At 36.7% G+C, this 14625-nt stretch overlaps 2 protein-coding genes across 2 annotated transcripts; one reads left to right on the forward strand and one right to left on the reverse strand.

Annotated features, from left to right (window-relative positions):
- The first annotated feature begins 71 nt into the window (after positions 1 to 71).
- On the forward strand, positions 72 to 2933 carry LOC146157399 (N-terminal Xaa-Pro-Lys N-methyltransferase 1-like). Its single transcript, XM_083386384.1, has 3 exons — positions 72 to 287; positions 601 to 847; positions 1369 to 2933. Exons 1-3 carry the CDS (start codon positions 114 to 116, stop codon positions 1626 to 1628), a joined length of 681 nt encoding a protein of 226 aa, XP_083242510.1. The 5' UTR covers positions 72 to 113; the 3' UTR covers positions 1629 to 2933.
- Positions 1803 to 13811, reverse strand: LOC146157400 (DDB1- and CUL4-associated factor 8-like). Its single transcript, XM_083386382.1, has 13 exons — positions 13479 to 13811; positions 13138 to 13397; positions 12618 to 12722; positions 11667 to 11872; positions 11151 to 11214; positions 10585 to 10793; positions 9899 to 10065; positions 8244 to 8464; positions 7176 to 7293; positions 6504 to 6627; positions 4742 to 4900; positions 3653 to 3759; positions 1803 to 3132 (listed from the first exon to the last, which is right to left on the reverse strand). Exons 1-13 carry the CDS (start codon positions 13805 to 13807, stop codon positions 2985 to 2987), a joined length of 2217 nt encoding a protein of 738 aa, XP_083242508.1. The 5' UTR covers positions 13808 to 13811; the 3' UTR covers positions 1803 to 2984.
- Positions 13812 to 14625: the final 814 nt, after the last annotated feature.

The raw sequence follows: 14625 nt of genomic DNA on the forward strand, positions 1-14625 counted from the left end.
TGAAAAAAATTGTTTCAGCAGTGAAATTTTCGTTTGTTTTTCACTTTTTTGATATAAAAATGCTTTTTTGTTGCAGGATGTTGTGATTTATATGATGTTTGGTTACTGGAAACATGAGTTTAATTAATGGTTGCGAGGACATATCTTCAGAACAGGAGTTTTATGATAAGGCACTTGATTACTGGAAGTCCATTCCATCAACATTAAATGGCATGTTAGGAGGATATGGCCATATATCAAATGTTGATATAAGAGGCTCAAGAGCTTTCTTAAAAAAAGTTTTCAAGGTAGTGTTTTTCAAGTAGTAAGGAGATGACAAAAATGTTTTCTAGAAGGTGTAACAAATATGTTAACGCTTTCATAAAATAAACCTTATTTGTTTGTTGAAGTCATTTCAAACTTATAAGATTTTAAAATAAAAGTAAGCAATTAGGACGTTATGAATCTTTTCGATAAAAAGTTTTTTTTCTAAATTTTGAATACACAAACAACAGTATATAATTCCCCTTTTATTGTTTTAATGGCAAAAGTTATGTCATAGTCTATATATCTTACTAACAAAATCCAACAACAGCAAAAGATTTATATTTATTTTGCAAGCCAACACAAAAAAACACCAGAAGGGCTCTGGACTGTGGTGCAGGGATTGGCCGCGTTTCAAAACATTTACTTTTGCCTGCTTTCAACAAAGTCGATCTCGTTGAAGTAAACCAGGACTTCCTCGAACAGGCGAAAACTTATCTGGCGGCCGAGGCCTCCAAAGTCGGAGAGTACATTTGCTGTGGTTTGCAGGATTTGCAAATAAAGCCAAAGGCCTATGATGTCATTTGGATCCAGTGGGTGACAGGTACAGAATAGGTTTACCATAGTATGCAGCGAAATACATTTTTAGTGTGGTGATCCCCCCAGCATAAATTTTAACCACACTTTATGTAAGTAATATAAGTTGATTAAAATTCATAACTCTTAATAGAGCAATCAATGAGAGCAGCAGTTTTATCCCAGGATATCTTGTAAAAATAGTTTGATTGCAATAAATATTAACCAATATAATTTAAGATGTGGTTTTATACACCTATTATAGCAGGTGTAAAGTTTTAACTTTTTAAATACAAAAATTTTGAATTATTTTTTCGTTAATGTATTTCGGGTTTAATAGAGTTTAAAGGGGAAAAGCGAACACATCAGTGTGTTAGGTTTAGAGTTTAACCAAAAGTTTCCTAAATACCAAAATTTAGTGTCTCACTTTTTCGTTAACGTGTTACATAAAATCAAAATCATAGCTCGGCCTTGCCTGACACTTATCAAGTGAGGGCCCCTAAAATAAAAGACGGCAATATTTAACCAAACCATAAACCCTCTTTGCAGGCCATCTCACAGACGAACACTTCGTAAAGTTCCTCGTCCAATGCAAGCAGGGCTTATGTGCGGGCGGCGTGGTCGTGATTAAGGACAATGTGGCGCATGACGAGGTCGAGTTGGACGATGTGGACAGTAGCGTGACCAGGAACCTTGGCCAGTTGCAGGCCATCTTTGACGCTTCCGGACTTCGGACGATCAAACGCGAGGAGCAGAGCTACCTCCCGAAGGAGCTCTACCGAGTCGTGATGACTGCACTCGGAGTATAGCGTTTTTAAAGCAAAGTTTTTTTTAATGAAATTTAACTTTAGGTCGCTTTGCGAAGGAGTATTTTATTTCAAGAACTATTCGCTCCTGTCACAAGGTTTCAAGTTGACTTTTTTAAGGATTTTTTTGTTAAACACGGACCGTGTCACACTGTGTTCGATATTCAAGGTTATCTTACTTAAAAATAAACACATAAGATGGGGAGGGGGTTATTTCCCCACAGTTTTACATTTTTTCGGTTATCTCATGAAATGCAAGCACATTTTGTTAACCTTTTCGATAATAAAGCATCGGCACATAAACTACGCAATCTAAAGCCTGTTGCATGCGAGATTTTTTAATTTTTTAATTGGGAAAAGACGTTGAAATGCGTTTCTAATTTGACAGTTTGTAAAAGAGGAATATATGCGACTTCATAACGAAACCAAAGCTAGACTTAATAAGCGACTGTCAGATTTTCGCTTCTTTTTTGCGGGTTTGTTTAAATTGCAAGCAAAGGAACTTTCCGATCATAGTGAAATGCCTGTCGACAGAGAGACAGCTGGGTGATTTGCAAAGAACTGCGCATATGGCAACAAGAAAATCGTATTCACAGTTCAAACAGTGTGCTTAAATAATAGAAGTTTTTAGCGGCAACGGAACAAGGCAATGTAACAGAAATGGCGGCGAATAGAAGAACTTAAAGCGAAAAATGTTTCACGGAACAAAACTCTGTTAGAATCGTGCTTCGCCTGTTTTTTTTCAAAGCAGCATTTTCCAGTGTATTTAATGTAGTGCTAAAGCGTTCTATCACAAACACTGTTCGTTTTCACTAAATAAACAACGTTATGCCGGATTTTTTAAACTGAGGCTGGGCCGAAAAAGCATGTAGGCTATGACTACACGTCCACTCAAAAAAAAGTAAAATTATGTTTTGGATAGGACAAAAACAGTCATTGCAGTATTCAAAGTAATACACTCATAGCGGTTGCAAATAGAGATGCCCAATACTTCTCTCAAATTTTGAAAGAAAATCAATGCTGTTCGATTCTATACCAAGTTAATAAAATCAATCCCAGTGCAATTTTAATGTCTTTTGGTTGCTAGATCAAAATTTCCTTTGGCGTTAAAAACAAAGGTATATTCAAAATTACTCACAATTTGCTTTTACACATTGATAACGTTGATTTGCAAACCACGTCTGAAAAGCACAAATTATTTTAGTATCAGATTCGCGCCGATACCCCCCTAGTATCGTACCTCGAGTACCCAAAGCCTATTACTTGACATCGGGTATCAGACATCACGTTCAGAGTCCAAACACTGGTAAGAAGCCTTCGCAAGAAAAAGTAGAAAAAAACAAAGATGTCGTCTAGTGCCTACGACTGAATGCATCGCGGTTCGTGGTAGTCATCCTCCTCACTTGAACTTGACGATGATGACGTATCATAGATCGAGTCGTCGTCATCACGCTCCGAACTCGAAGCGTCGTTTCCCTCGCGGCTCTCTTCCGCCCTCCGGCGTCTCCTAGAACACGTGACGTCACACAGATGCATTTTTTTAATTCGAGACTTTCTTTAAGCAATGGTTATCGTTCTTTTTTATCTGTCGGGCCTCCGGTGCTTTAATCGACTTTTACATCGATAAAAAATAAAAAATAACCTCTACTACTCTCGTGCCTCGTGCGTATGGCCCTATCCTTAATAGACATAGCTGACGGACACCAGGCAGGGGTAACCGGCCAAGGGCCCAACTCGCTTTTACTAAAAAAATGCTAACAACTAGGCAGTCATTTGCTTTTTTTAGCCGTCGATTGGATAAATAACAACAAAAAATAAAGAACTCGTATGGCCATCATTCATCAGACAATAATGCGAGACTTCAATTCACACTGTTTAATATGTATGCCGATGTAATTATATTATTTAGCCATTGATTGGTCCTCCTTAAAGTGACTGCAAACTTTTTTATAGAAATTGTGCCGCAAGTCAAGTTTGCGAAACGGGTAAAACAGTATTGCCTTAAGCCGGGAACCAAGTTAACTTACGATCGGTTGCGTAGAGTCCTCATCAGGAACCAGAGCATATGTCCGTCGATCATGTCCGGCATACTCTGCTGTTCCTCTTCCCTCTCGCGCTTGTTGCTCAACATAAACTATCACAAGTGAAAGAACGCGTTAAAGCGTTTTAGATCTATCAAGGTAATTTTGGTTGCAAAGCTGCTTCAATAAAAGAAAAAATAAATAAATCTCATAAGTAAAAGAAGGCATTCCAGCCGATACAGAACCGATGCTAAAATTAAATAGCGGATAAACATAAAGTGAACAAAGATCAAATAACTTTTGTCTCATGAACTTTTTTAAATTTAAATTCGCTTATATAAAGGGGCGTTCACTTTATTGATTATTATAAAACTCAAGCAATTTAACTTAAAAGCTTTTATACATTTTTATAGTTAAACATGTTAAATTCCTACAGACTAAAATGTTTTTCAAAAAACATCAATAAAAATGAGAACTAAATTTTAATCACGTTGTTGAGTTAACTTCTGTTTTTTTTTTATAACTTCAAGAATGTGTCAAGCAAAAAAATCTAAGTTGATTAAAAAAGTATAACTAGAATAATAAGCTGATAAGGCACCGATAGCATGACCAAGAACCGAAAATCAGCTTTCGAGCAAACTTATCAGCAGTGCTGCGGACTCGACCGAGTCGGTTTGTTTTCTGGAGTAGGACTCGGGACTCGAGTAAGACAACTACCAGAGTCCCGATTCCGACGTGGGATGTACCAAATTCAAAGATTATTTAGCCGCCAACTGTAAAATTGAAGGTGGAATATCATATGGTCGATATTTTCCAACCATGTATTTTGAGTGGATAAGTTATATGCACCCCTATGAGTGGTTTGCCGAATATCCACCTTACATTAGTTGCGTAAATCGGTGAAATACAGACTGTAGAGTTGAAGCCGGACTCGGGTTTATTTTATTGGCCGTATTTGGGACTCGGTAGTTTGGTTATTTTTCACCGACCCCACAGCCCTGATGAATTATGTGACATATAGCTACCTAAAACACTAACAAAGCGCGACCAAAAGGCGATTCGCAACAAATACTGCGAAGCAGCAGCTTTACTCACCTGCCTAATAAGTGGGTTGTTGTTGGCGTTGGGATCCGCGGTAGGCGTCCAAATCTTTACCTCGGGGTCAAGTCCGCTGGTTGCGATCACAGGAAGGCTTGGGTGCGGTTCCAGAACGTTCACCACACCTCCCTGGTCTCCTTCCATCAGCTGTACAACCTGCATCGACAACACAATTACAAGTAAAAGCGGGGTTGTTTCTGTTGGAAGGATCTAGTTAAAGGAATTGCACAGATTAGGCAGCGCAGTCGACTGACAGTACAGCGGAATGTAAAGCAGCAAGGTTGATTGACAGCATGGTTAAAAGAGGAACACACAAAGGCAACAATATCTAAAGCTGAATAATCATTAGTACAATAGCATTAAGACCAACGACATAATAAAGCCATATATTTAAAGTAATATCCACGCTAAATCACTCTGGAGGGGCGCGAGCGAATTTGGGCGACGAAAGGAAGTCGATCGGGTTTTTTAGGCAAAAGTGTAAATGTCGTTTCTTCCATCCTTTATTGACACCCGTTACCAAATATTACATGTTTACCACCGAATCGTGATATATAACAATCGTTGAGTAAAGCAACCATAAGGGTTTCACAGGGCCTAAAACTTTAGGAAGAGGGTATGGGACGATCGGGGCCGTCGGTCTGGCAACAGCCCTTTTGGTGTAAACGTTTGCGCCCTGGTTTGACCGGCTTTTGGGGGTTTTGGGGGGAAGTAAAAAGTTTTGCCGGCCTGATTATGGCCATTTAAGTCTTATTACGATTTAAACGTTATTGCGACTATTAGGATTAGTCCTATTTTGGTATTATTCTGAATTGTGTTTTAGTTCAAAGTTCATGTTGTTCATATTTTGGTATTATGGCTGGAGTCCAGTTAAAAGTTGGTGTTTAGGTGCTCTTGTTTAAACTTCGCTATCGGACTACATGACTTTAAAGTGCTCAATGTTTTAGCAGACGCTAGAGAAAGTTTAGTGCAGGGGTTCTTAAACTGTGGACCCCTGGTGGGTACTTGGTCTAGTTTAAAGGGGTTCATGGAAGACCTAATTAAAACCTTGATTGTATTATTTAAAAAATGGAACGACTCTTTCAACACATAAGAGTTTAATAGAAAACAAAACGATTTGGTGCCTTCACCTTTAATGTATATGGACTTAATTTCAGTTTAACATTTCTAGTACCGAAAAGTCTTCTCGTTTTATGACGTCAGCTTTAAAAAATTATGCCGACCCTTGTCCACACGAACCAAACATTTTTTGGGGGGGCATAATCCTATTAACATAACCGAGAATAAAACAATAAAAAGCATAGGGTTATGGGCTTGGCGTTCAAGACGTGAGCTACTAAAGTAATATGATTGGGTGTTCGGCAAGCTTACAGTAGGTATAATACCCTATTTAAATTATGTTTCTATCTCTGGATAACTAGTAATTAATAGTGTTGCAGACAAGTCATTTTGAAATGACTTAAATCCCAGACAAGTAATTCGTAAAATAACTGAAGTCCAAGTCAAGTCTTAAATAAATAACAAGTCAAGTCGAAGTCAAGTCATAATTAGAGCAAGTCAACTTTAAGTCAATTCCCGTCAAGTAAAGTCGTTTGAAAGTAGTGACTTAAGCGCACTTAAGTCAAGTCAAATACTTTTTAAGTACAACACTGGTAATTACTAACATAAGAAATAAAAAAGGAAAGAGCTTTACAATTACAACCCTTAAACAAGGTTAGAACTTGTCAATTGAGCTACAAAGCTAATTGAATTGTCTCACCCGTGCCGAGTCTTTTTCCCAGAAGAAAATGTTGCCGCAATCGCTTCCTGACACCACGAATTCCGACCGTGGCCCGTAGAAGTTAACGCCCTTTACCGTGGCGTTGTTGCGATGGCCTTTGTACCTGTTGGAATCGTAGTTTTAAGATGATTTTTTTTGTTCAGTCTTAACCACGTACTTATCCTTTCGAATATTTTATATAACACCACTTTACAACCTTTTTTCAAACACATAACAACTTCTTGTTTTTATTTTTATTTTTTTTTTTTTTTTTGAGTAAAACACAAGAAATTGCTACACGAGATTTTACGTTTTTGGCATACATTTATATATTAAGGCCTAAAATTTTGGAGTGTTGTTGGTTTTACTTGTTGACTCTGAACCCATTGGGTTTTACCAGGAAGACCCCATACTCTATAAAAATAGGTAGGGATCACAGTATGATAAACATTTTCAAACATCTTTCCAAAGCGCGGGTGGACATGAAATGCGACTACTAGCTTTCCACGATCTGTGATTTTTCCGCTGAACTTTGCTGTAAAAGTTCACTAAAAAATATTATTTATGTCACTTGAAATAAATTTCGGCAGTTTAGTTGAGTGCATTTGATTTTAAAGTTCCACAACAACTAGTAATAAACCAAATATTACACTACAGGGTTACACATATCACCTCCTGACGTAGTCGGCCCCATCGGAGTGACTTGTGTCGAAAAGATAGATGTCTTCATCGTTATAACTGCACAGGAGCTCGGTTCCATCCCAGTTATACACCAGACATGTTATGTTGGCTGTAATGTGAAACACATGTTAAATATCATTCGGGAAGTATAATTGTGTTAAACCAGCAGTTCTTAAACATTTTTCGAATGCGTTCTATACCAGGCTTTCTAACGTCACTGCGTACCCCTTTCTTTTTGAAAAAACAGTTCAATAAAATTAACTTACACCTATAAAAACCTACAATTGACCCAAAATCAGGCCATATAGACGCAAATTTGGATTATAGATAATTTATGTGGCAAAAATAGAATATTACTATTACGTTTCGGTATTTTTCCAAATTCCTCGTAAAACCTAATGGCTGCCCGCGTACTACTAGTGGTACGTTACTCAGTTTTTTTATTTTTTTATTTATGCTTTCGTGGCAACTAAGAAATTCAAGAGAAAGTATTGCGCCAAAACAGGTAAAACTAACTTTTTCGACAAACAGTTTCGGTTTCCCAAACACCTTAAGCTGCGTATATCTCAGGTAAATCACAACGAACAAGACTCCTTTCGTAAAATGCATAACTCAACCATTAAACGAGACTAAAATCGGAAGCTAAACGCCAGTGTTGTTAACAAGTCGTTTTAAAAAATTGACTTAAGACCCAGTCATTCATTTGTAAAGCAACTAAGTTTTGCCAAGTCTTATTCAATAAATAACAAATTAATTCCAAGTCAAGTCCTTGTCATAAAAATTATTTGTTAAGCTATTAAAATGAGCAAACTCGTCCAATTATAACTAAACATACCAAGAACGCAATATACAGCACTCTAATGGTTTAATAACCAAAAATTATGATAAGCAACCTCATTTTACAAAAAAAAAAGCCTAATGAAAACACTCCATTTCCGCCAAAGAAATTTGGCGAAAAGAATCAAGTCAAGTTAAGTTATTTGTACAAATTAAATCATTTGAAAACAGTGAATTAAGTCAAGTAATCAACTCAAGTCACTACAACACTGCCAAACGCACCTTTAACGTCAGACACGTCTTGCAAGTGCTGCGGGCAGTAGGTTTTCACGGCCGTGGTTTTGTCATTGCCGGGTGTGGACAGCATTCTGCGGTCGAAGACGTGTGCATGCGAGTTGCGTCCACTCACTGCAAACTCGTGTGGGCGAGCAGGGTTGGCGTGAATCGAGTAAAGCGGGATCTTGCGGCTGCCGCTAGACACCGTGGCCAGCTTAGAAGCGGGCCTGGAAAGATAGGCTGGATTTAACTGTGGACGTTTGTTTGCGATCGGAAATTGGCTGAGCTGATTTAGAATATACCGGGAGCTTTAGGAGACCAACCAAGTCAGTCGATCAATTATGAAAAATCTAGCGTGCGGTGAGATTCGAACGCACGACCTCGGCCATAGCGTAAGCGTCGCTCGACTAACTGATCCACGGAGGCTAAAAGGAGGGCAAGTCGAGAACAACCATAATCTAATTGTCAGTGTATCATGTTAGTACAAACAATCTTCTTCTGAAAGGGGTCTATACAGTCTCGTATTAAGTCAAGTGTCAGATAACAGCCATTACACAAGTGCACTCATGTTGTGTACGTGTGTTACACTGACTGATTTACAGAAGATTGCTGGCTGAGTTAGGCGAAATGCTAGCAAAAATTGGAGTTCCCCAATCGGAAATATAGATAAGAAAATTAGGCTTTGCGCATTTTTTCTTCTCACATTTGTTCAAACAGCCACTTTCAATTTTATTTATAAGTAATCTACCGTAGACAATAGAATATGACCTTTCTTTTGGAAGGTAAAAAGTGGAGCATTTTATTTTATCAGGCGTTTCTAACACATGTCTATGCATCAAAAAGGAGGCAACACGACTTTCGTTTATGCCTTTGAAATATTGCTGCTACGACTAAGAGGCCAATTTGTAAAAATAAAATAAGTTTAACCATAGTAACAACATAAAAGCAATCCTCAATTAAAATTGATTTTTAGACTTATACAACTGGCTTTACCACGAATGACAGTTTACCCTATACCTATACGCATGTTTACCATATGACCGAGAAACTTGTTAATATTTTTAAAGTAGTTTGTGCAGCGTTTATGCCGGAGATCCTAAACCAGTGGTTCACATCCTTCTATAAGTGGTGTCCCCTTTAGCGAGCTCTTAACACTCATGGTCTGTTTACTAACGTTTCAGAGAAATGCGTAATAAAACGACATAATGAAGGTCGTTAAAAGGTCAAATGAAAACCACAAATTCGAGTTTAACTGAATAATAATTAAAATAATATATGCTCGTGCCCTCCCTGAAGGCTGCTTCGTTGCTTTGTTGAGAAATCCTATTAATTATCATTTTCTGTAAAATATATAACATTGGTTTGCGCAGCGTGAAAACAAGACCAGTACCAATAAGAATGTTGTGTTATTATTTCAATCTTTGTAATGGCCGTATTTCTTTGATTCTAAGTACGGCAGGGTAATCAGGTGACAATATATAAAGTTAAATATTTATACTTTGATGAACCACGGTTGTGCGAAGCTTGTCGAGAATTCAATACACTTTGTCTTTATATAGTGACACCTGATTACCGTGTTATTATTTCTGTTAATATCTGCCGCAGGTTAGAACACGCCTTTTAAGAAAATTGACGTAAGCATAATATTGTGTATATTTTACTTGTCGAGTCTAAGATCGAGGCCAAAGACGACCCCGTCTTCTCCGCACGATAAAAAGGTTGACTTTGAATCGACATCTAGGGCAAGCTTGTGGGCAGATCCTTTGTGTTGAGCGATCTTCTTCGTACCATGGCAAGTTCCTGTCGTCGAAATGTTAGCCACTCGTACCTAAAACCAAACAAAGCAAACTGGTATAAACTGGCCAACTTTGAAATGGTAAAAACGGCTACCTAGTATTTTAATGGTGATAGCAGCTGTAAAACCCAAAAATGTAAAACTAACCCTAAACTTTTTACAAAACGTAAGGTGCGGGTAAAATTAAATTTTGGATTTTTGCAGGATTACCAGCCCTACTTGCATCATTGATCGATAGATTTGGTCGACAGAGACTGCAAATGGCTTTCGCTGTATTGTTGAGAGATGATATGCATGTGACCAATACCGAGTCTTAGCATTTGTTAACCTGTTTTGCAGTATTGTTTTACACTTTTTTGGAAATACAAAATACATTTAGCATGCGAAAAAAGCTAAAGTGTGGAAATGGGGACTTATTATAATATGCGTGAAACGTATACCACCTTTTACAAATTTTAAGTGGCATATTTTGCTGCGCAATTTGTCTGATGGTGCTGTATGAATGCAGTTGCGCACCTTTAAGGAAACACTGACCCTTGCTCATAATATCACCTGGCCGTCGCGTGCCGAACTGACGATAGTAGCATCCCCGCACTCGGGTAGGAACTTGGCTTGAAAGACGTTGCTTCGGTGTCCCGAATCGAAAGCTATAACTGGCTGGTTGCTGTTCGCCGTCCAGTCCCACAAGACAATTTTCAAGTCGTCACTGCCGGAAGCTATCATTGTTCCAGTCTGATTGAAGTGGAGTGCATTGACACAGCCTGAAAACCTCATTTTTTAAGAATAATAGACACCTTACAATTTATTATTGTGTATGTACATGGTATTTCCTTTTAATTTTTTGCAAATATTTCTTTGCATTTAGAACTTATATCAGATAACTATTTGTGCGTGGTAGGTTTGTTAAATTTGAACAAAACAGTTATGTTTCTCGCACAAATTGATAATAATTGTCATATTGATGGGGGCATAGTATCACCAAAAGTTTTCCGTTATGATTTCAGCTTTTTAATATCTCTTTGGACTTTAGAGCATGGTAAATTTTATCTCAGTTCATTCAATTTTTATTTGATAATTTTTTTTGAATTTTTTAGGATATGATATAAAATAAAAGTTACCTTCATGCTTCTTCAGAGCTTTGTAAAGCTGAAAGCGCTTCACCATTGCATGACAACCACAAGCCTAAAGCAAAAATTAGGAGGGTAACATGACATGCATAATATTTAGAAGTCAAATATAAGAGATAAAAACAAGAAGAAGTATAAACATACAATGACAAATGGCACATTAAAATGAATTATGAAATGTGCAAAATCAGATTGATTGGGAACAGTAAAAAATTGCATTATTATCACACACTTATGCTTAATGTTGACATTATATATATTTTAATTTCATCTCTAATCCCTTACCAGGAAAGCAGGGGTTAAAGTGTTTTACAATCCTTAATCTTGTATTGTAGGTTAACCTTTGTATAAATATTTAGTAGCATTTTAAATAGACTAGGAAGATAGAATGAGGGTTTAAGAACCAATTTTGGCCGGGGAATTAATGAAAACAGTTGGCCCTATAAGATAACTTATGTTTGTCCTCCAACTTTTGTCAAGTTTCGAGAGTAACACAATTCTCTTTACCTTGTAGGGCCAGTAATTGGTCCATGGACTGCATTGTCTTCGCCTTACTTCTCGGACAGCTTGCCACTTGGGTAAGGGAAGATCTTTAAGGTCTTTAAGCAGCCAGGCTTCCTCTTCTGCAGCCTTTTCTGCTCTGGTCAGTTTTCTCTTTTCTTCCTTTGCTTCAGTATCGGACTCAGAAGACAGGCTTGATGAGGAACTCTTGTCTGCATTTACACAACAATATATACATTGAATATACTGTTGCTGCCAAGCATTGTATTAATTATAAAGGGGATCTTCTGACAAGTATGTATTCTAACTATACGGTAAATGAAACGTCGGCGCTGAATACATATTTGTCAGAAGAAACTCTTTATAATTAATATATACAACACAATTCTGATTTTTTTTAATCTTTGATGGCCTCAAAGCTACTTTCACATGAACAGTATTTTGTATGTACTTGTCAATACCCTTTTCTCAATAAGCAGATTTGTTGATTCTTGGTTATACCGGAAGCTTTATCATGATAAACGGTGTAAATATGACAAATTTACAACAGCCATTACACATCAAAAATACAAACAAATGAAGTGTCCTTATTCTACAAACCAAACAAGTTTTATTGGTCTTACCGAAAATGGATTTTCAGTAAGACCAATAAAAACATCTCTCAATCTTTGGTTAGTAGAATAGCTGACACTTCATTTGTTTTTTTGGGTTAGTTCACTTCAAGTTTTAACATTGAACATTATGTTTTATGCAATGCAACCTTAAATTTCAATAAATTGAACACTGCAGGCCTAGTCTAGTTTGCGGTATTCAAAGTAACCTTACAGTAAATTGATTATCTTCTAAAGCAGACAACATTGAATACTATTTAGTGCACAACAAACTCGCTAATGGTAATAGTTCTTACATTGGATTGTAAGAGTAATCACCTCATAATAATTGACAAACTAAACTTACTCGAAGAGTCGTCTACTCTTGAGGAAAAGCTTTTTGAGTCATTAGTTTCAAGAACATCATTTGCATCCACAAACTCATCGCTGTCACTATCAAGACTGCTACTTCCTGCAAACAATACAATTTCAACACTAAAAAATATAAGACGTATTAAAGCACTTGGTACGTCTCCAGGGCAACAACCTAGTACTACTAACGTAAATTTAAATACATAAAATGTATATATAAACAGTCACAAACAAAAGTATGGCAAAATTGGGATCAAGTGAACAAGATGATTAAAAGTGGAAAATAAAATTGCTATGTCTTCAGGGCAAAAACGTAATCAAAATAACCTAAGTTTAAATAAATAAAATTAAATAGACTCAAACAAAAGTATGGCAAAATTAGTATAAAGTAAACAAGATGATTAAAAAGGGGAAAATATTTACCTTCATTCTTGTTTACTTTGTATATAGACCTATGCTAAGGAAAGTATGCTAGTTTAAACAGACAGTACAAGCAGTTAAAACTGATGTGATACCTGTTTTTTGCTTCTTTGCATTGTTTGGTGAATTTTTGTTGGTATCCAAGTCTTTCACTTCTTGATTGTCAGAAGATGTTGCTTCTTCCCTACTCCGTCGTTTTGATTTGATCTTGCATTTTCGCTTTTTAAATAATGATGGCTTAGCTTGTGAAGTACTGGGTTTGCTTTGAACTATCTCTACCTCTGGTTTGTCACTGGACTCACTCAAATCTTCTTGCAGCTGTTTCACCAATGTTCCTTTCATTTTTTCATCATTCCTTTTACAAAGAAACAAAATGACACCAAATTAAAACAAAATGAAACTAAAAAATAAATATCAAAAAATTCAAGTAACATACCTTTGGGGAGAATTTCTAGCAGCCTTTAGGAGTGGCCACAAATTGGGCTCTATTAATTCATCACCAATATCTTCATTGTCTCCGCTGTCCAGTTTTATTGCTGCAATTTTATCTTTAGAAATGCTGGTGGCATTATCCAAATCAGAGTCATTGTTCTGTTGTTTGTGTGTGTCTCCGCTGGTGCCAGGCAAACTTTTTGAATCTTCTGCTAAATTCGGAACACTAGAGCAGGTGACAAAACCAGAGTCGTCCATGTTTTCAACTTTTTCTTCTGTTGATTGTGGAGCAGTTTTCTCTGTGTTGTTTTGCCCAGACACGTCTTCCATCATGATGTTTGTCTAATAATTTTAATCACCAACACGGCACCCAAACAAAACAAAAACATTTTTTTAAATCATTTTTGCATGTAGAATCAAATTACAATGTATTTAGTATTTGTTTTGTTAACACAAAAAAAACAACAACAAAGTACGCCAAATAAGAAAAAAACTTTGACAGTTTTAGGTAAATCATTCCATATAGGAACATAGGAGACTTTCTAAATAAAATCAGGTCTAAGATACAAACCTAATTTGCATCAATGGATCGACAAGTAGAAACCTGCTGTCAGTGGCTTTAAATGTCAACTTTTTTGTGCAATGATATGTTAGTGAACCTGTGTTTTGCTGGCAAACTCAAAATCCACACAAACAGAAACAGTATTTTGACTCCAGTAACGTTTACAGTAATTTTAGGCAGATATGATTGTCAACAGCAGTTGTCCTGAAAAGTTGGCATTTACACTGTATAAGGGTTCTGTAAGATGTTAGATTCCCCATGATTCTAATTTTTCTTTTTGTATTGATAAGCCTTATGATACTATTGTTTTCGTACAATTTTTTGTGCACCTTCTAAAATGTTTAGATTTCATTTTTGATATTCCAATTGGATTACTATGACACCACTGTAAACCAATCGGCGAAAATGCTTGGATGGCAGAAACCATCTATATTTTTGGCAAAGTTAGTATTAGTTAAGATAATGTCAATTCTTTACATATACCAGGGGTTTACATGTCCATTCAGGTTTATTGCATCCAAACTAAATAAAAAGCAATTGGGCAAATCAAATTAAAAATTATAGATTTAGTAATCTCATTTTTTTAACA

Source organism: Ascidiella aspersa, chromosome 4, assembly GCF_963924565.1.
Source record: "Ascidiella aspersa chromosome 4, kaAscAspe10.2, whole genome shotgun sequence".
Classification (NCBI taxonomy): Eukaryota; Metazoa; Chordata; class Ascidiacea; order Phlebobranchia; family Ascidiidae; genus Ascidiella; species Ascidiella aspersa.

Coding starts and splice junctions, on each gene's coding strand:
- LOC146157399 (XM_083386384.1), top strand. CDS start 114: ATGAGTTTAATTAATGGTTGCGAGGACATATCTTCAGAACAGGAGTTT. Junction 288..600: donor TCTTAAAAAAAGTTTTCAAG/GTAGTGTTTTTC, acceptor TTATTTTGCAAG/CCAACACAAAAAAACACCAG. Junction 848..1,368: donor TTGGATCCAGTGGGTGACAG/GTACAGAATAGG, acceptor CCCTCTTTGCAG/GCCATCTCACAGACGAACAC.
- LOC146157400 (XM_083386382.1), bottom strand. CDS start 13,807: ATGATGGAAGACGTGTCTGGGCAAAACAACACAGAGAAAACTGCTCCA. Junction 12,723..13,137: donor TGCAAAGAAGCAAAAAACAG/GTATCACATCAG, acceptor TATTGTTTGCAG/GAAGTAGCAGTCTTGATAGT. Junction 3,133..3,652: donor AGGACTCTACGCAACCGATC/GTAAGTTAACTT, acceptor CACGTGTTCTAG/GAGACGCCGGAGGGCGGAAG.